The sequence below is a fragment of the Cladophialophora immunda genome, assembly GCF_000835495.1.
Source record: "Cladophialophora immunda strain CBS 83496 unplaced genomic scaffold supercont1.1, whole genome shotgun sequence".
NCBI lineage: Eukaryota > Fungi > Ascomycota > Eurotiomycetes > Chaetothyriales > Herpotrichiellaceae > Cladophialophora > Cladophialophora immunda.
The window spans coordinates 2,770,973-2,792,387 of NW_015622541.1; the positions used below are offsets into that span (position 1 = coordinate 2,770,973).

The 21,415-nt window shown below is 53.7% G+C and overlaps 1 protein-coding gene across 1 annotated transcript; it reads left to right on the top strand.

Moving 5' to 3' along the window:
* Positions 1-4,913: 4,913 nt before the first annotated feature.
* On the top strand, positions 4,914-6,044 carry PV07_00825 (uncharacterized protein; the record flags this gene model as incomplete). Its single annotated transcript, XM_016387311.1, has 3 exons — positions 4,914-5,111; positions 5,174-5,218; positions 5,281-6,044. The coding sequence occupies exons 1-3, from the start codon at positions 5,036-5,038 to the stop codon at positions 6,042-6,044; spliced, it is 885 nt and encodes a 294-aa protein (XP_016254239.1). The 5' UTR covers positions 4,914-5,035.
* Positions 6,045-21,415: the final 15,371 nt, after the last annotated feature.

Here is a 21,415-nt window from a genome sequence, read left to right on the forward strand (position 1 = left end):
ATCGTACTGTAAGGCGTGATCAACTGGTCCGCCAACCCATGCCAGGTGAGCAGCTTCCCGCCGAGTTTCTGAAATTGTGAGAGATCGGGTGACATTGTGCCCAGGACGCCAGAGAATTCGACGACGGACCGTCCGAACACGTAATCGAAGTCGGCAAACGTCATGTTCCTTGTGGGGTAATTGGGATCGTGAACGACGAGGTACTTGATCCAGGCTTCCGCGGCTGAGAAGGGAACTGGCACTGTGACCCCATTGGCTGTCGTTGTATTCGCCAGCCCGCTGAAGAGGGCGCCTCGAGGATTTCCAGGAAACAACGATGCGCCGAATGTTGAGGTGCTGCCTGCCCAGATGCGAGAGACGACATCTGCGAAAGTTGCTGAGATGGTGACATTCTGGCCGCCACAATCAACCTCTTTCCCGACAAGGGATTGTGGATCGAAGTCGCAGGTCTCTAAGTTGGAGATAAGCCCGTCCGTGGCGCCATCGAGAGGGTCACAGTATGCGAGAGTGGCATTATAGTATGCATCCAAGACGCACTGCGGAGGTGCACCCAAGTTATGCATCACCACCGACGGCCAAAAGTCACCTGGCGAGATCTCGGGCGAGTTCAGTGCAGGAGCGTTGGCCATAATGCCGTCGAAGTCTGTAGGGTATACCTGGGCAGCGAAATAGCCCTGGCGTCCGCCGGTCGAGCAGCCCGTGTAGTAGGAATAGATTGGAGCCTTGCCGTAGAATTGTTGGGTTAATGACTTGCCAATAACGGTCATGTCATGTATGGCCCTGTGGGCGAAATTCTTGACGAGACTTTGGTTGAGAGAACCGTTCTTTGCCAACGCCCACTGGCCGGTTTGCGGGTCAATGGTGTTGTTCAAAGTCAGTCCACCATCCGTCGTGCCTGTGGCGTATCCAAAAGGAGCTGCGCCGAGTAGATAATAATCCCCAAGTCCGGCCGCGAGACCTCCACCACCAGTAGCCTGCCATCGTCCATTCCAATTGTTCAAAGGCAGCCAGACGTTGACCCAGGTAATATCATTTTCTCCTCGGTGGGTGTAGCTCACAGTGACATTGCATATATCAAGTGATACGCCGGGAGCAAGGGGATTCGTATAGTGGCGAGCTGTTAGGGCGTGGACGCTGGAAATCTGGAGTCCTGGCACAGTTGGCAACGTCAAATTCTCACAAAGCACAGCAGGGGCCGCGGTGGCTGTCTGCAATGATTGGGCTCGCCAGATCAAGAAATAAATCAACGTTACGAGTGCCTGCCTTTTTGCCATCTTATCACGCTGGGGGATCCTCCGATTAAGGTAAGCTATTGACAGATATCAAAGACGCCGACTTTTGTATTGCTCAGTCGACCGATGTGCCTCTTTATGCCAAAGCATACCTCGCGTGGGCAGGGTCTTCTTCATCATGACTTGCCGGTGCCGACCAGCCTAAGCCTGACCCAATCGAGCATTTCCCCGCGGTATGTAACTTTTGAGATCAAGTGGCGCAACTATGGAATACTCGTGGAGAAGATCAGAATTGACGACATCCTCTTTCCCCAGACTAAGTCAGACCCGCACTAGAACGTTGATTCATCAGAGGGTAAAACTCCACCCGGCTGCGGTTGCGGTTGCGGGTACGGCAGCGGCTGCGGGTACGGCATTGACTGACATCGTGTGGGTGACGCGGAAGAAAACTCTCTGAATGCTTGCTATTCCTGTCTAGAGAGCACCAGGCTCTCGCCTATCAAAAGGGCACCTATAAGGTAGGTGCGAAATAGGTAGGAGCGCCACACATCGAGTCATGTGTCGTTGACTGTATCGGAATTTTGACAAGGCCGAAATAGAAGAGTCCAATCGATGAATTCCGAGACTGGTTCTGCTACCTTCTCATACAGAACGGCCCATAGAGCGTGATACTATTACTTGAAAGTGCAGACTTGCCAGTTGGGAACCCCCACCAAAAGCAAATTAATACCTTCGAGGCGTTTATGCCAAACAAAACAAGGGAGAATTTACCATCTATAGCTACTACAGCGTAGGGGGTGTGGTGATAAGGTCTAGAAGAGCGGCTTTCAGTCAAGCTAGATGTGTCTGGTTCCAAGGCACTCTTGCAATCTCCTATACTCGTGCTGGCTTGAGTCAGCATTACATGTGACATGGGAGTCTTCAGAACTTGACAGTCGATAAAGTTCCGTGAAACATGGTCATAGTTTGTGTCTCGCACCACTAGCGAGAGCCTTGAAACTAGCTTGCACAATCCCTTTCGCAAAACGTTCAGTACCAGCCAATACTTCCAGGAGATTTTGATGATCCAGGATATCTCTTTCCCCTCTGCGTATCAGCTCCTTAATTTCTAAAATGCTGCTATCGTTAAGGTGAGGACCAAGTCGCTCATTGACCTCGTCAATGACCCTTTCGAGGAAACCTGCACTATCATCCTGCTTGCCGGATGCTGGTGAAATGACCCTGTTGACAAACCCAGTTGCCACAAGCTCATCACACGTGATACGTTTGCCCATGATGAGTGCTTCATTGGCTTTGCCGAGTCCGAGTCGTTGTACAAATGTGCGAGATGACGCGCCTTCGGCGAGAGAGCCGATAGAAGAGAACGGGGTGAGCAAGTACGTATGCGGAGCAGCGTAGATGAAGTCAGCCAGAGCCACGAGGCCAGCCGAGAGACCCACTGCCGGCCCATTGAGTGCAGCGACAAGGATTTTGCGATGCTGATAGAATGCTCGGGTAACATCCAGCGTTATCGCGGCAAATGATCGCAAGGCGGCGAGCCGAGAATTCTCACTGTTGGCATCCTCCTCCGCGGCGCCCGCACTTACGTCCGCTCCACTACGACATTAGCCTCGTTTCGACAATAGCAAACACAAGGCATCGAAGAATCAAGAAACCTTTCCTTACGCTGAGAAAAAGCGGCCAGTTCCAGTGATGATGGTGATTACAATGTCGTCCTTTTCATCGATTTGCCGCAGCATCTCTCCCAGAGCGAAATAAAGAGGTCCGGTCAGAGCATTGAGCTTCTTAGGTCTGTTGATAGTGATGGTTGCAACTCGGCCATCAAAAGCTAGTAAAAGATCCTGACTGCTCGACATACCGTCCTGGGCGAACCTGATGTCCTTGTCTATTTAGAAAATAAAGATGGGCGATATTGGGTCGGGAGCCAGGCTGGAGTGTCACATACGTGAAGACTGGGGTGAAGAACTTAGACGTGGAGTAAGTGTAGGAGATATTTATGGGAATACCGTGAAACTCTCTGGTGACATGTCGTGCGAAGTATTTCGCGGTCCACTAGCCTGATAAGAGGCGGCGCGAATCGTTCACCGCGGACCGAGGTGCCCTGCAGAGGCTGCTCCATCTGGGCGGTGGATATTTGCTTTTTCTCAAGACGCCACTGAGACACACTCAGTTTTTAAATATCGTGGCTTTCTTCCCTATGTCAAGAACATTAGTCGTATGGACGTGAGCAAAGCAAGTCCAAGCAGTGGAACACCAATGTCTGCTCCTACAATTCCTCATGAACTCCAGTCCAAGGATGTTGGGTGGTTGAAGCGTGATGTCCTTCTTTTTGCAGTAAGTATCGGGTGTACAGTCGATGAATTGCATTTCCTCTATGTGAGTATGGTCTTGCTCTGAAAGCTTTGTATATCAAAACAAGTCCTTGACGTTCACAATTGTAGGAGCTTCACCCGAAGTTTGCGGTATTTCCGACATACCCGACCATTTTGCGTACGTGCAAAGATATAAACAGTTCCAGGATCTCAAAAGGTCTAATTGGAAATGATGTCCAGCTTTCAAGCTCACTGATGAAGAGATTACCGACTACTTTGCCCGGCAATCGCTCCCTACCCTTCCGGGAATGCCGAAATTTGACTCGAAGCGTGGCGTCGATGGACAGCGCAAACTCACCATTTTCAAATCCTTGCCTACTTCTAGTACCGGAAAATCGTTTGAGCTGCGAAGTAGAGTTATCGGCATATACGACAAGGGAAAGGCTGGGACTGTCATTGAGACTGAACAGTGTATCGTGGATAAGCGTACGGGAGAGATCTATTCGCGAGCCGTGGGAAGCGCCTTTCTAATCGGGCAAGGCAATTGGGGCGGGCCTAAAGGTAAGCTTTCGTGGAGTTTTAGATGTTTGCCATGTTCATATCTGGGTGGCTAACTCGTTATCGGGACTTTCGAAAGGACCAATCTCCCCAGCGTATCCTCATCCCACGGATAGGATGCCAGATGCCATCTTCGAGATTGACACAAGCAATGAGACTGCATATTTGTACAGGTAATTAGTTACACAGCACTACCCACTCCGGTATGCTCGTAGCGTCACAACTCACAACTCTTGGAAACAGGCTCAACGGGGACTACAATCCCCTCCACGCAGGGCCCGATCTGGGCCAGAAGATGGGCTTTGGAGGGGCTATTCTCCACGGGCTGTATAGTTGGAACACCGTGGCTCACGGGATTCTCAAGCAAGCTGGCTTCAGCAACCCGCGAGCCCTCCGGGAGTTCTCAGCGCGATTCGCTTCTCCAGCCAAGCCGGGAGACACACTGATCACAAAGTTATGGGCAGTCGGGACAGGGGAACACGGCTTCGAGGATGTTCGATTTGTCACGACGAACCAAATGGGCACACCTGTGTTGAGCAACGGCCGCGCTCTTCTTCAGCATCATTCTGCCCTATAGTGACTGACGCAGTCACCTTTGCACTATAAGTGGTTGAACCATGCCTGGAGTCAGCTCGGCGAGGCTCATACCGCAAGGCTGAGAGAGCGACAGGGGCGAGATCTCAGTGGACGGGCTGTGGCTTGGCAGGGGTCGAGTGACGTCACAATCCGTCATTGAGATCAGAGGCGTCACAGGCGTCACCAGCGTCTGCGAACGTCGCCATCAGTCTTCTCTTGTTCTTGCAAGCAATATCACAGCTTGATTTACGGAAACTAGATATCGAGTACCGCTTCCCTAGCTCGTATAGTCATCGTCAAGACATCTTCCTAGCTCTTGGGCACTAGGTTACCCCTCGAAGCCCTCCTGAATTGCAGATGGCGTCGACCGAACAATTACACGTCTCCAACCTCTTCTCGCTTGAAGGCCATGTCTGCCTTATCACAGGTGGAGGTAAGAAATGCCACGTTGCAAACGTGAAAGTTGCCAAGTGGACGCTGAGAAGTTCTGGCCAGGAACCGGCATCGGACTCATGGCCGCCCAGGCTCTATCAGCAAACGGTAGGGTGCCACAATGGAAGATTCTAAAACGGCCCAGCTCATCTGACCGAATCTTGCCATAGGAGCCAAAGTGTACATCACCGGAAGGCGGAAGGAAGTCCTTGAGAATGCCGCCCGCACGCACAACCCACAGTCATCCAATGCATCCCTAAATGGCCAAATCATCCCAATTGGGCCATGCGACGTGACGTCCAAGGAATCGCTGGAGAAGTTGACTGCCGAGCTGGAATCCAAGGAAGAATACTTCTCTCTTGTTATTGCCGCTGCAGGTGTTTCCGGGCCTAAGGGATACCCGGACACCAGCGACGCCAAGCAGATGAAAGATAACCTGTGGCAAGAACAAATCGAGGAGTGGAAAGCGACCTACAACACCAACGTTATCAGCGTATTCTTCTCGGTGGCATCCTTTCTGCCTCTTCTTCAACGTGCACCCCGCAATCTCGAAGCAAGCGTCATCGTCATCTCGAGCATGTCCGGCCTGATGCGCCATTCTCAAGCACATTTCGCGTACAATGCAGCAAAAGCAGCCACCGCGCACCTATCGCGAATGATGTCGAAGGAGTTTGCAAAGGCTGGCGTCCGAGTGAATAGCATTGCCCCAGGGTACTTCCCGTCGGAGATGACCATGAAACAGTCCGACGAGCGGAATAAGGCCCATATGCCGGCTGAAAAGGTCAAAGATAAAGGCCACGAGGTACCTGCTGGACGGGCGGGGAGCGACGAGGAGATGGCCATGGGAGTTATTTTCCTGACGAAATGTGGATATGTGAATGGCGAGGTATTAAAACTGGATGGAGGAGTCATGAACGAGGTCGGAGGGGGTTGATTGATGGGCTACGGAAGAGGAGCTGCCCTCTGATCGAAAACAAGCCAGTGCTCCGTTTCCATCATTCATCCACAATAGAATAAACTGTTGAGAACAAGGACTGAAGTATTTGCGCCTACGATGATCGTGTATCGACAAAATTATTGGATTGGTCTCGTGTAGCTTTCCGCCGTCTCAGCAGCAGCCCAATTCCCAATCTTGAAGAGATGATCCCGGCATTTACGCGGGACAGGCAATTGCCGTCCACGACCCATTGGAGCCCCGGAATCCCGCTTCCTCTGACTTGGATGCTTCTCCCCCACATCCCATCGATCAGCGGAGAGCAGGTGGGGATGGAATGTTGCTGACTTTGAAGTTAATGCTTGCACTCCAAGTGATGGAGGTGAGCTCATGCCCGCCTACTCAGCCCGCCTACTTCTGGTCATGCTGGGAAATGGCTCACCCCTCCCTGAATATAACAGACTATCTCCGTTGGCAGGCTGGGGCTGTATTCGTCGCAATCCTCTTCCACCATGGCCCGCTTGGACATGGCTATGGCAATCTGGTGGATCTGCCCATCAGTGGCCGGGTTGATATTGCTGTGCTCTGCCGCCGTGTTCATTATATACCAGAGACTCAGGCCAGGACTGAGATCTATACCTGGGCCTTTCGTGGCCTCTTTCACTGATCTCTGGCGTTTCCTGGCTGTATACAATGGCAGGTTTGAGGTCGTTTCGCAGGTGCTGCATGACAAGTACGGCGACTTGGTTCGGGTAGGCCCCAGATGTGTCAGTGTCGGAGACCCGAGGGAGATCAGGCAAATCTACGGCATATCAAGGCTATTTCAGAAGGTAAGGCGGTCCCGAAAGGCCGACACTTTTGCTTCTGGGATCAAAGGGATTGACAGAAAGAGCCCGACAGTCAGAGTATTACCGCGTGGCGCAACCTCTGGTCAATGGCAAGCCCGTCGCTTCCCTCTTCATGATTACCGACGAGGACCAACACAAGACCGCAAAGCGACCGATCGCCCATGCCTACGCGATGACGAGCTTGCTGGATTACGAGCCGTTTGTGGATAGCACTTCGCGAACGCTGGTCGAGCGGCTGGCGTCCCTGTACGCCGATACCGAAAAGGTTTGCGACTTTGGCGAATGGCTCCAGTGGTACGCATTCGACGTCATTGGCGAAATGACGTTCAGCAACAGGTTCGGCTTCCTCGAACAGGGCCGCGACGTCGGTAACATCATCAAGACGTTGAACAAATCTGGAGCCTACACAGCCATCGTCGGGCAGATGCCTTGGCTGGACTACATGCTGGCCAAGAACCGGTTTTGGGGAGGCGCCTTCTCGAAGGACAAACTGGGAGTCTCGAAGTTCGTCCTGCAATTCTTGAAGCCCCGGATTGAGGAGGCGGACAGGGTACGACTTCGTGAAGACGGCGAGAAGGCTCCGTTGGATTTCAAGGACCGGACCGACTTCACGGCCAAGTTCATCTCGGCCTTTGACAAGTATCACGGCTTGATCCCGCAATCGCAGTTGCTGGGCTGGTCGCTCAGCAACATCAACGCAGGATCAGACACGAGTGCGATCACTCTCCGGGCAATCTTTCGTGAGTGCTTCTCCTTGAGAAATAGGGAACATTGCGAGTGCTGATATCAGGGACTGACAGACTTTCTGCTCCTGAATCCCTCCGCGATGTCCAGACTGATGGCTGAGCTCAATTTGGCCGACTTATCGGCGCTGCCACAATGGCGGGAAACAAGCAACCTGCCCTACCTAGGCGCTGTCATCAAGGAAGCCTTGCGGCTCCACACGCCGGTCGGTCTCATCTTGGAGCGGGTAGTCCCTGAGGGCGGAGTGACTCTCTGTGGCCACTTCTTCCCCGAAGGCACCATCGTCGGCTGCAATCCGGCAGTCATTCACAAGGACAAGCGAGTCTACGGACGGCGGTACTCGGTCGAGGAATATCATCCGGAGCGTTGGCTGGAGGCCGACGAGGAGGAAAAAGGAGAGATGGAGAGGTGTTTTATGGCCTTTGGGAGTGGGAAGAGGACGTGTATCGGGAAAAATATCAGTCTGCTCGAAGTGCACAAGCTGGTGCCGCTCCTTCTGAAGCGCTTCAAGGTACGTTCATCTTCCATTCTCCTCTCAAGAAGAGATGTTTGGGGGTCGTGAGGTTGCTGACCGAACATTGTGCCATTAGTTCCGGCTCGTGGACCCAGAGAAGAAGTTGACTATCTGGAACACATTCTTCGTCCATCAGAAGGGTCTGCACGTTTATGTAGAGACAGCCTAACACCAAGAGATAGCTGCGGGACACTGTAGTCGTGTTATGACGACCGACAATAAGAGAACAAATGACAATACACAGCCAGCAGGCGCTTGGGGAGAGTATTCTTTCCTCAGCCTCGTGCCGCGGGCCTAGGCGGGCCCCAGACATACATGGTATGCGGCCCATTCTCTTGGACAGTCACCTCAGTCTCGCAATTCACCAAGTCTCCATCCGCGTAATGCTCGACCTCGAACCCAGACTCATCGTACCAATAGTCAAAGATCTGGCTGCCGAGAACATGCCTCCCCACGCCCCACGAGAGCTTATAGCCCTTGGATTCCAGGTAATTGTGCGCAAGCTGCTGCACGTCGTAGTCGTGCACTTCAAAGGCACTGTGCGCGACGTCGGGCTTCTCGCCCTCGCCCCGCGTCGGCTTGATGTAGAAGGAGTGGTGGTCGGTGTACTCGAGGCCGCGGTCGATGTGGAAAAATGACACGGCCTCCTCGCCGCCGATGGTCACCTTGTCGCTGAACGCCAGGGACAGGTGGCCCGTGTACCAGTCCACCATGTCCTGGTACCTGCCGGGCGGATAGCTGACGCCGTAGTGACCCCATTTGTGCACGGGCGCGGGGCCCATCTGGAAGCGCTGGAACTTGCCCACCCGGCGCTTCTCGTCCTCGTAGTTGACCACCAGCTTCTGCAGGTTCCGGTCCGCCGGCGGCTCGCTGGGCTTCTCGCGGATGCCGTGCACCAGGTGCACCAGGTGCCCGATGGGGTCGGCCAGCGTGACGATGCTCCCTCCTCCCGGTGCGTCCAGCTTGCTGATCGCCGACGCCCCGGGGATCTTGCTTGCCTTCTCGAGCTCCGCCGCCGACTCGACCAGGTACGCGGCGCCGCCGAACCGGGGCCCCCCGTCACCTGCTCGCCGTGCCACGTAGCAGTACGGGTCGGGTCCGTAGCCCTTGAAGAAGATGACTTCGTCGCCCCGCTGCTCCGCGACCTCAAATCCAAAGTCGAGCAGGAACTTGGATGCCTTGTGCACGTCGTGGTGGTAGTACGTCACAAAGGCCGTCTTGACGAGCCGGACGCGCTCGTCGTCCAGGGCAATCGGCATCGTTTGTCGTGGCTGATGCTGCTGCAGCTGGTGTTGGCGATAGACGAATTCTTGAAGTCTTTTTCAGTTCCCTTCTGTTCCACCCAGAGGTCTCGGACGAGGATCTTCCGGGTATATGCTTCCAACACAGCTTCTAACAACTTGAGAAACTCAGTCGTGAAATTTGTCAGCCTTGTCAAGTCCCGTCGAGGTTATTGCTGGAGGTATAGTTGCGTCAAGGGGAGGGGGGGAAGCCATCTCACTAAGACGGAAGCAATACCGCGATCTTCACACCCACCCACCTAGTATTGCAAGGGCCCCAGTCCTCACCACCATGCCATGAGCCGGAACAGCCACGGCACATCCGGCCTAAAGCCTGCAGCAATCTGCCGAGAGTAAGGTGGACCTGCTTACCCCACGGGGCACCGCGGTATCTGGCCCTTTCTGGACGAACGCCGTCCTACCCCTGCCCATGAAGCTATCTATGCTCGGAGGGGTTCGCCCCGCTCTCGCCCAAGGTTCAACGGGTTGCAGAGGAGATTCAGTGGCTGTTGAACGGGTACACGGACACGGCTGAAGAAATACATTTAGGCAAAAGAAGGCTTCCACTCAACTAGCAGAAAGGAGCGACGAGCTCGACTCCACGCATGTGACTGGTATACACCTTTCGAATTCCTAGGTGTCCCTTTCGAGACAGGTCTTGCTTAGAATTGTGAGATCTATCACGCAGGACGAAGTAGAGCGTGAATCACCTCCCTCAGCTTTGCACCAGGATTGGAGACCAGACGCTGGCACCTCCAGCAGACAAAATGGTCAGGCCTAACCAAGACAGCCCCGTCTTCCTCGACACCTCTGACCTTTTCCCAGTCCCAGTAGGCGTCCAAGTATTCGATCCCTCTGCCTACTCCGTAACCCTTCATGGGCACCCCATCCGCCCGTGAGATGTCCTTTACTGCCTGGAGCCAGCCTTCCCCGCCGACGCCCGTGAAGAGAACAAACTGGCCATGTCCAGCCAGGTCTAGTGTCGACATTCGCTCCGACTGGCCATCTTTCACTACCCACACGTGCGGTAAATGGAAGCCAGGAAACGTCGAGATCGCTTGTCGTTTCATCAAGTTCACCCCGCCGAGGTCGGGTGGACTGTCGCCATCCTCCACCAGCAGGAGGGGAGACTTCGAGTAGATCTGATTCATCTGTATTCCCAAGGCATTGAACTCATCGTCGGTTTCCTCAATGATTCCGCGCAGTTCCGTCCTCAGGCACGCCCCCTGCACACTTGCGGCTTGGAGCAGCCCGGACACGACCGCCCGTTCGTCCTTGGTTGAGCCCATCAATGCCCACAGCTTTCTGTGGATCAGCATTCCGTCGTTGGCTCGTCTCACAATCCCATCACCAACCGGTTTCCGCTCCAGGGTGAGGGTTTCCAGAATAGACGGTCTCGCAATGCCTTTCAGGACGTATGCCAATTTCCAAGCGATATTGAATGCGTCGCTAATGCAGGTGTTCGATCCGAGTCCGTTGATGGGAGGATGTCGATGGACGGCGTCGCCGATACAGAAGACGTTGCCTTTCTGCCATGTCCGGGCCACTTGATCATTGATGGTCCATCGTGAGAAGTTCAAAAGTTCAATCGGGATCGAGCTGTCGCCAATCATCTGGTGCAGTCGCTGAATCACATCCTCTGCACACGGCTCATAGTCGACGTCCTGTTTCGCATTGTGCATCGAAACCAGGAATTCGTTCCACGGCCTCACCATCCTTATGGACCCATGAGATGACCAATCCGGTGCGTCCGGGTTCAGTATCCAGACCATAGACCCTGGACGATGGATGAAATACTTGCTCAGATCTGCTTTGATGTGGACACCAAAGGCGTTGCTGAGCTGTTTTCCATCGATGGGTATTCCCAGGCTGGATACGACTGAACTTCGTGCTCCATCTGCACCCACCAAATATTGGGCAGTAATGTTGTAGGTTTCAGATGTCGCCCGATTGCGCACCGATGTCACAACACGTCCATCCGGAAGTTGGCTCTGTGAGACAAACTCGGTAGAGAATCGAAACTCGGCTCCCAGCTTTCTCGCTTCTTCGACGAGGATGGGCTCAAGCACGCTTTGCGGAAGGTCAGACATCTCACATGGACTTGCGACAAGATATTCCCCCACGCGATCAGGTTTTGTCCCCCAAGCGTAGACTCGTCCATATTCCTCGCCACTGAGGGTATGGAGCCAGGCCACATGCGCAATTTGCTCCTTGGTCGACGCGACTGTCTTCACGGTGCCTTCGATCCCAGCATCGCGGAGCACTTCCATCGCACGCTGGTTGAAGATATGCGCCCTCGGTGTATTGGCTGTGCCTCGATGGCGAGATATGACAACCGACGGAATGCCATACCGGCCGAGCAGCAAAGCGGTGGTGGCGCCGGCAGGACCGGCGCCGATGATGAGCACTGGAGTCGAGACATCTAGAAGTGTCAGTCAGCGGTTGAACAAGTCCAGATCTCGCTGCGGAAACACGCTCACCGTGGCAAATTCCGTCAGTGACCGTCATCACAATGGGCGTCTCCTGAGCAATCAAGGCCTTTGTCCAGAACTTTCCGAGGGCGAGCAGTATTCAGCATGTCACATCTGAGGATCGGGTACATATCACATAGTAGATTGCTTTCCTTGGCTTGGCTGGGAGTCAAACGAGAGCCAGGGGGGAGGGGCGGAAATAGAAACGCCAATCCGATGATGTATGGAGCCTGTTAGGAGTATGGTGTTTCCGTTCAAGTGAAACCCGACTGGTAAGCGCCATAGCGGCGACATTCCCAGATTCAAATGATGTTAATGGCATGTGGCACCCGCCGCGAAGGACATCAGGAAGTCGGAAGCTGACCACGGCGTTCCGAACACAGGCTGATGGCCGTATGACCGTCCCCCACACCAACTACCAGCTGCCGAGAACCACCTTGCCGACCTATCCACGCACAGCCATCCAAGGTGGAGAGCGCAGCATTGCCAATAGTCGACGCGTGCAACAACTTTGGTGCTTAAAGTCCATTTCTCCAAGTGGGCCTCTAGGGAGTGGTATATCATACCTTGTCTCTTGCTTCAGCGAACTACAACCTCACTTTGGTTTTCTACCATTACTCTATACAACCGTTTTTCTTTTAATGCTAGGTCTAAGACTAACAAAGAATGACTGGAGAATCTAACACCGTGGGCGACTCCCCTTCAATCATGATCCTGGAATAAGCTGACATTCCAGCCAGACTCAGCAGCCATTCAAGGTTGTCGTGGTAGGCGCTGGCATTGGTAAGAACAATCCTGTCGAGCCTTGATATCTCGCTCACGAGGCCAATAGGGGGTCTGGCCGCCGCCATATCCTGCCTGCGCGGTGGATGTGAAGTGACCATTTTGGAGAAGGCGCCGGAAATATCGCCTGTATGTGGGCCGTCAGTCCTCCGACACAACATCTCTGACAGAACTCTCGTGCAGATAGGCGCTGGCATCCAGATTCCGCCCAATGCAGCACGGGTGCTTCAACACTTTGGCCTCGAGCAGAAGATCCGCGACGCTGGAGCCACCCAGGTCAACGCGAACCACCTCAAGCGCTACAAAGATGGCAAAATCCTTTGTAGCAGGATAGGCGGTGAGAAGATGGTGAGGGATTTCAAAGGCCCCTGGTTGTGAGTTGAGCTCGAATTCATATGCCAACAAGCGTTGCTGAGTTATGTGCAGTGTGATTCATCGGGCAGATTATCATGGAGTCCTGTTAGATGAGGCAGTCAGGTTAGGAGGCACGCTTCGACTGAATGCCGAAGCGGTCGATGTCAAAGTATCCGCCGAGAATCCACACGTGGTCCTTCAGACGGGAGAAGTCATCGATGCAGACGTGATAGTCGGGGCGGATGGTACGTGAACAATCCGAATTCGCAGCCAGAATGTTGACGATGACTCTCTCGCAGGTCTCTGGTCCGCTATCCGGGACATAGTTCTAGGGCAGCCGTCGCCGCCAGTGCCGACCGGGGACCTCGCATATCGGGGAACGTTCTCTAGAGCGCAACTTGAAGCGTTCCATGATCCTCGAGTGGACGAGCTCATCAACTCCCGCTGCACGTACAACTGGATGGGACCGGACCGGCACAGCGTCTTTTATCCGGTCAAGAATGGGGATGCCTTCAACCTAGTTCTCATGTCAGTGCGAGGTTGGATACGCCGAGTTCATTTTGCTGATGGTGGTAGTCGACCTGATAATCTGCCCCCTGGGTCCAGAACAGAAACTGGCGACATTGATGAGATGCGGATGACGTACCAGGGCTGGGATCCAGTGTTGGTAGTCCCCTACATTTGAACTATATGACTTCTGCTGATGTTTTTCCAGGCTTGCCAAGATCATATCTTGCCATAACAGTGTCTTGAAGTGGAAGTTGTGCCATCACGAAGGTATGTATCTCTGGACTCCCTCGGAAATTGCAGATGTTCCGCTGCGAGACGCCGTTTCGTCTGTCAAGGTCGCTGAGACTTATGATATCACACAGAGCTCCGGACTTGGGTCAAAGACAACATCGTGCTCATTGGAGATGCTTCTCATCCGAGCCTGCCGTACCAGGCACAGGGAGCTGCAATGGCCGTAGAGGACGGCTTAGTGCTGGGTCTTCTGCTCGGCCGTCTGCAATCCAGTGACAGAGTCCCCGATCAGGCGAAGCGATCATCCATCAATTCCGTCCTCCGGCTATTTGAATCGCTCCGGAAGAAGCGAACTACAGTCAATGTGAAAGGAGCCGTGGCCAATCGATACATGTGTAAGTACCTACCAGTCTTTCACGGGTTTGCAGAATTTTGGTTCCTAGAACCCGCGTATAGAGCTTGACGCTGAAGTTTACACAGTCCATATGCATGATGGTCCAGAACAAGAGGCTCGGGATAGAGAACTCGGCGAAGTGGACTGGGAGCAGCCGTGCCGGTGGGGTTGGGCAGATATCAACTACCAAAGGAAGATGCTGGGCTTCGACTCTGTGGCGGACACTAACAGGGCATTTGAAGTGTGGCTTTCGGAGGAAGGAAAATAGAAGGCACACTTCAGGTTTGGCCTTGGCCGATGACTTACTTGTACATATGATCCGTTCGAGGCACGTTGGGTCGGCGAGCTTCAGCCCTTTTTCTCCACGACAAAAAGGAGTCGCAGCCTCGTCACGTGTTAGAACATTGATGCACTTTATTGCTTCCTCCGGGTTATTTACATCGTTCAGAAGCGTTCCATATAAATCCTGCCGAAGCTTCAGCATTGCTCTGCTTTCCCACTAGCTGTAATGTTTGCTGTTCTCCTCATTTCAGTGCCTCCCATGGCGCGGCAAGATCGGCAACTCAGGTGGATCTCGGCAGGCGAGACGAGGTTCTAATTAGCTCATCGTACAAGCCGTGGCCAGGTCGATGCCAGGCCTCTTTCAGTCCAGCCCCCGCTTGCCGTCAATACTTGGGCTGAGTCAAGAGATCTTCGCGCCCTCCCTGTGCTGCTTGGTCCACGCATGGCAGCCCCCTTCCAGCAAATGGGACGTCTTCTTCTCCGCACTCGCCCCTGTAAGCGAACCCTGCATTTTGGCCTGCTCACCAGCTTCGGCACCTTCTGAACAAGACGGGGGAGCGAGACTCAGCTGTATCCTACACTCTTCACCCCATTTCCACGGTCAGCTTCACCAACGTTTCTGGCCAATTTTATTCTTTCAATATGCAGGGACTGTATGTAGACCCCGCGAGTGATAATGTGATGATCGCAGAGCACACTTTTGATGGGCCAAATCCTCAAATCCATTACCGTTACCCACCGTGGCCGATTCGGGCCTGTGAAGAGTGCAAGAGGTGAGAAGGAAATGGTCGACTTCGTGCGTGGCGAGCAACTAATGTCTATTTGCTGGTGTAGAAAGAAGACGAAATGTAAGCCCGCTTTGCAATGCCCGGTCCCTGCGCCCTTGCGGGTGCAGTACCGGGCTTTTCGTCCGTACCTCTCTTCCTCATTTTCGGTCTCACTTCAAATCTCTCAGGTGACATGAGACGGCCCGCTTGTACATTGTGCCTGCGGGTTGGCAGCCAATGTATTTTCCCAACCAAGAGAAAGCGACCAGAGCGGTGCGATAAAAGGACTCGCTCTGAAAGGAAAAGACGAAAGGAGGCTTGTCCAGACAGCGTTTGTGAGGCCTCTCTCGGTATGACCATCCATGGTTGCCTGCGGAACGTGTGAACTGAATGCACAATATGCTGCAGATGGCATTGCAGACAGCGCACAAGCCAACCCTGAGCCAGCAAAACCACCAGGCAAACCAACAGAGAATGCGGGAAGTGCTGCAAACTCTACTCACGTCATCGAAAGCAGTATTAGAGAGTTGACTGATCAGGCGCTCTCTGCGGATACTTTCGCCCCATCTTCGCCAGATCACCACGGAGAAATTGTTTGTTTTGATATTGTCGAGAAACCAAATTTGAACCTACGGGTCGGAGACGAATACACCTTCCAGTGCAATTTCAGCCCATCTCTGTCGGACATTTTTCTCGAGGGTGACTTTCCTAGTCAACAGTTTCTACACTTCAGTGAGCGATGCTCGAGTCTTGAGACTCAACAGCCAACTTCGCGGGGTCCGCAGGAAGTCGGTCGTGATCAGGGCCCATATCAAACCAGACGATTGGCGTCAGAGACCAGCCTGGGATCTGCCGGCCTTCCGCTATCCCACCCGTCTGAATCCAGAACATACACCCTGACAGTTCCGGAAGACCTAGTGAGACAATTGTCAGGACCCCAAATATTTTACGCGGATTTGGACTAATTGCTCATAGAATTGATATCTTCTTCGACCGCGTGAGCGGATTCGTACCGATATTTCATCGACCTCAGTTCTATGCTCGCTACCTACACAAGAGGCGAGAAGACACTGTCGGCAAACAATTGACCCTGGAGACTGCTCTCATTCTGAACAGCATTATGGCTCTATCCGCTCGTTTTTCCAATGCTGCACACTTTGTCAATGCTACACCTACTTGCCGTGGCGAACCCTTTGCCAAAGAAGCCCAGTCGATTTATGCTGATGGTACCAGGCTTCAAGGAGACGGATATTCTCCCTCACTACAGTACTTGCAAGGCTGCATATTGCTATCTTTCTATCACAACACGAATTCCTCTAACTCATTCGGATGGACGCTCACGGGCGTTTGTACTCGACTGGCGTACGATTTGGGGATTGACATCGTCGACGAGGATATCTGCCAACACGGCAATTTGTTCTTGAACCAATGGTCCTCCACAGAAGAATGGGTATTTCGAGAAGAACTCCGACGGGCTTGGTGGTCAGTCTGGGAACTCGACACTTTTGCATCAACGGTCGCCCGCCGCCCATATACAATTGATCGCGATAAAATGCATGTCCTACTTCCATGTTCAGATGAACGCTGGTTCAAGGAGCAACCAATTGCATCTGCACCAATGGGTCCTACTCCAGCAACGGCATGGAGGAGCCTAGAGGGTTCTCCAAATCAAGATGAAAGAGCCTGGTTTCTTGTCGCCAACTTCCTGATGGCATTGGCATATGATCTGAAAGCACAGAAAGGGGTCTCTGTACAAGCTAGGGCCGAGATGGAAAGTGCGCTCGCTTGCTTCAGTTTGAACTTGCCGCACCAATTTCGTTTGAACCCCAGCATCTTCGTTTTTAATGACTTGACGTTCGCGAGGAGCAACTGGATCATCACTACAAACATCATTCTCCAGAGGTAAGACATATCATTTCTATCACCATCTGCAGAATAGTGGGTTCAGCTAACCTTCTGACCATCATCAGCGCGCGTACCTACGAAGCCCTCACGGTCTGTTCTTCCGAAGATGCCACGCGGTCGCCTTCAGCCTCACCGGCGAGCATAACCTTCAATGGAGAAGAGCAGCGAGCGGCAGCCCAAAAGTGCGCTCAACATGCACATGAAGTTGTTAGAGCGATCAAAGCTTGGTCACCAGACTACATTGCTTATTCATCGCCGTTCATAGTCTGCTCATTAGTTGGGCCCGCAGCCATGCATATTTTGCAGACTAGCTCGGAAGGCTCTGCTGCCCTCAGCAGCTTGAACCGCGACGTCGTCTACCTTGGAATAGCACAATTCTCAAGACACTGGGGCATTGGGTCGATTATGCTAGGTAGGTCAGCTGCAGTCATTGACCCATCGTCCAAGGCTGACCGGTACAGACCTGACTCATGCTTTGAACAAACTCATCGGTGTCGACCCAACAGCATTGACCACTCGTGAACAGGAACTAGCAATCCGATATGCTCAGATTGCACCCAGCATCAGGGGCAAGCCACGGTCAACCGGTTTACCGCTCTGTTCGACTCCGTAAATGGAGCACCGTGTCCTCGGAATGGTCGTCTATAAGTTCCGAGCCCTCCGAGCACGCGGCAGGGTGTGAGAAATGGCGCCTGATCGAGGTATTCTGAACTCAAGAACTTACCGGGCGAGAGACACGACCTTTTTTCTTTGGGTGTAGGCCGGTTTCTTCCCATAATACAATCGTGGTCCAAAGGAGCCATGCAGGTACGGCCTCGAGGTCGCTGATTAGTTCCGTTAGCTCTATACTCTCATGGTGCTCATTGAGCCACCCGGTGTTCGGTGTAACTCTTGTGACCGTTGTATTCTTGGTGCGGTTCAGCAAGATTGAGCCTACCAGAAATGGCTATGTGGAGGCTGCAACGTATTCGTAGATGACTACTAGATGGGGATTTGGAGATTGTCACCCACTTCCTCCCCCACGGGGAAACCTGCACATGAGTGGAAAAGGGCTAACAGGGTGGATCCGTGACCCCGGACAGTGCATGTTCGATGCAGAATCCCGTGAAACACCGTGACTAGTCGTTTGTGCGGAGCTGCTAGGAAAGAGAGAGACTCTATGCGACTGGTCCAGAAGGAGGTTTCGAGGCATGGAGCTGAAGATCAAAAGGCAGAGAGGGTCTTTTGGCCCGTCGTCAGAAGACCTCCCACGCCGCCCTTCGACCCTGCACCAACCTCTCAGAAAAGTCTGCTTCGGGCACGACACGGTCAGAGAATGAATCAGAAACCCCAAGAAGAGAAGTCCAGCATGTCAAAGGAAGAGGTAGCTGAGCATCATGAGAGCTCCAAGGCGACTACCGCGCATAACAAGGCCGGTATCACACTCGTGCCAGCGCCTTCAGATGATCCCCGCGATCCTTTGGTACGTCTTTTTGTTCCATTCCACCCTCCGACGTGTCCTATTGACCGGCTTTGAATAGAACTGGTCGCGAGGAAGGAAGCTCCTGACTCTTTTCATCGTGTCATTCGCCGGGTTCACTGGCACTCTCCAGGCCGTGGGCAATGTGTCCAGTGTATTTCAGCAAGGGGCACTGTACGACAAGACTCCGGTCGAGATCACATATTCGGTGAGAGAAATACTGTTGCGCAGATCGCAATGCTCAGAGAGGCGTGTGCTGACACCGTCGGCTAGGTCTCTGCAGCCACTGCTGGACTGTGTGCCGGCCCTCTCTTCTGGTCGCCTGTTTCGAGAAGGATTGGTCGCGGCGGCAGCATCCTGTGGGCCACCGCACTCACCCTTGCCTGCACGGTTTGGGCGGCAACGTGCACGGGCTCGGGAGACTACTACAGCTTTGTCCTGTCTAGGCTGTTTGGCTGCTTAGCGGGCTCCTGCGCGACGACAGGTAAACGAGGCCGTCCATCATCTCGAACCCTGAACGTACTCCTGCTAACCCAGGTGGATTGCCAGTGGGCGCGAGCTATATCACCGACACCTTCTTCCTGCACCAGCGAGGGAAATGCTTCGCCTTTTACAATGTGATGATCCTCCTGGGGTAAGGCCACATGCATCCACGCCCCCGAGTTTCAACAAAAGTCATTCCAGGTGGCTAACCCTAGCATCGAACAGAACGCTTGCGGGGCCGACTTTCTCCGGCTTCGTGGTCGGCAACGGAGCGCCCTGGAGCATAGAATATTGGTACAACGTCGGACTCGAGGGGTTCGTCATCTTGTTGATCTTCTTCTTTCTGGAGGAGACCGGCTGGACGAGACCTGGAAGGCCGGCGTATCCCATCCCCGCCACATCCTTCCTTCGACGCTCAATCGATGTCTATCTCTTCCGAAAACCGAACGTGGCCGAAGGCATGACGAATAGAGAGGCTGTGAGTATATCTATCCATCATGGATGAGACTCGGTCGCTGATGTTTTCAGCTCCACCTGGCTACCATGCCTGTCCGAATCGGTGTTCACCCTGTTGGCATACTGGGAGGATTGTTCTTGATGATCGTCTTCGGGTGGTATGTCCTTCTCTCCTTGTCAGTTGTGGAAATAATGTTCTCATACACATTCCTCACAGGGGCGTCGGTGTCAACAATCTGCTTGCTGTCTTCTTGCAGTCGCCCGTGAGCGAAAAGGGCTATGGTTTCACTCCAAACCAGAATGCAGAGTGTGAGTTTCTCACGATGGTTCACCCCTTTTCTGTCTGATGTTTGTGAACAGTTACCTTTGCGGCCTGGTCGGGCTGCATTGTTGGCCAACTATACGGCCTCGCCTTCAACGACCGACTGCCGCTCTGGATCTGTCGAAAGACGGGCGGCATTTGGAAGCCCGAGTTCCGTCTGCATGCGCTGTGGTTCCCGACATTCTTCTGCTTGAACGTCGGCCTGGGCCTCTTCGGCGCCGCCCTGCAATACCACTTGCACTACATGGTCGCCGCCGTGGGCAACTTCCTGCTCAACTTCTCCTCCAACGTGGCCGTGCCCGTCATCGTCAACTACGAGGTCGAGTGCTTCACCAAGTACCCCGTCGAGGCAGCCACGATCATGAACTTCTACCGCACCATCTTTGGCATCGCCATCCCCTTCTTCATCGACGGCTGGGAGGCCGAGGTCGGCGTCGGCTGGGTCTTTGGCATGATGGCCTTTGTGTCCCTCGCGGCTTTCTGCCTGGTCATTGTCCTCATGCTCGCGGGCCATCGCATCCGCCACTGGTTTCACACCGACATCATGTCTAGTGAGGAAGGCACAAAGATCATCGGGGAGGAGGTGAATCGTCTGGACGTGGAGGCGCATTGAGCTTGGTATCTATCTGCCTGGGTGAACGGTCAGTCAAACTGGTGTCTTCTGAGGCGAATCCGGACCCATGCACAGGTCTGCAGGAGGTAGACATGAGATATTCCACAAGGCCAGAATCACAACGCCGTTGCAAGGAGCCCGTTTCGATTTCATTGTTGCCGTTCTCCTAAATTCACTCTTGTAATGTCGTCGTCGTCGCCGCGGCAGCATACAGCGAGGCGTATACGCCTGTAGGTGAAGAACGATCCACCATAGTCGAACCGCTCTTTTCCGCTGAATCGCGCCCCTCTCTACGCACCCATTGTTCCAACAATGTGTTTGTCCTCCTTCATCAAACGTTTCGTCCCGTAATCGTCTTCCTTGTCATCTTCTCCTTGTCCGGCTTTCATTCGTCCTCACTGCCAGGTTTGCACACTGAGCCAGTTTCGCAGAGAGAGACCCACCAAGCAAACCGAGTCAAACAAAACGAAACCCAGAAAGATGGCGGAAACAGGATCAAACAGTCAATACCCCTTGCTCATCTTCATTGTTGGTATGTTGCTGCCTCTATCCGCACGCCAAAGACGATCTCCCCATCGAGATCTCAGTGGTATACCCACCTCCACACACGCACCCGCGCGCGTGCGTGCGTGTATGGGTACATCTATGGCTGATACGGTCCTAACATTTCGTTTACCACAGGCGTCCCGGGGTCCTTCGCGCACGAAATCGGGCAGCAGATCGCGTACGAGTACGGCTTCTTCTTCATCGGGGTCACGCACCGGTTCAACCGGCCGCTGGACGAGCAACGCGAGGCACTGGCCCACAGCCTCGACCACTCGGGCCACAACAACCGCCACGCCCGCCTGCCGTACCTCGGATCCTGGCAGCTGGACGAGCGGGTCGGGCACTTCCTCACGCAGACCCAACACCTCCGGCACCGCGCCTGCCTGGTCATCGAGGGCTACCCGCGGCA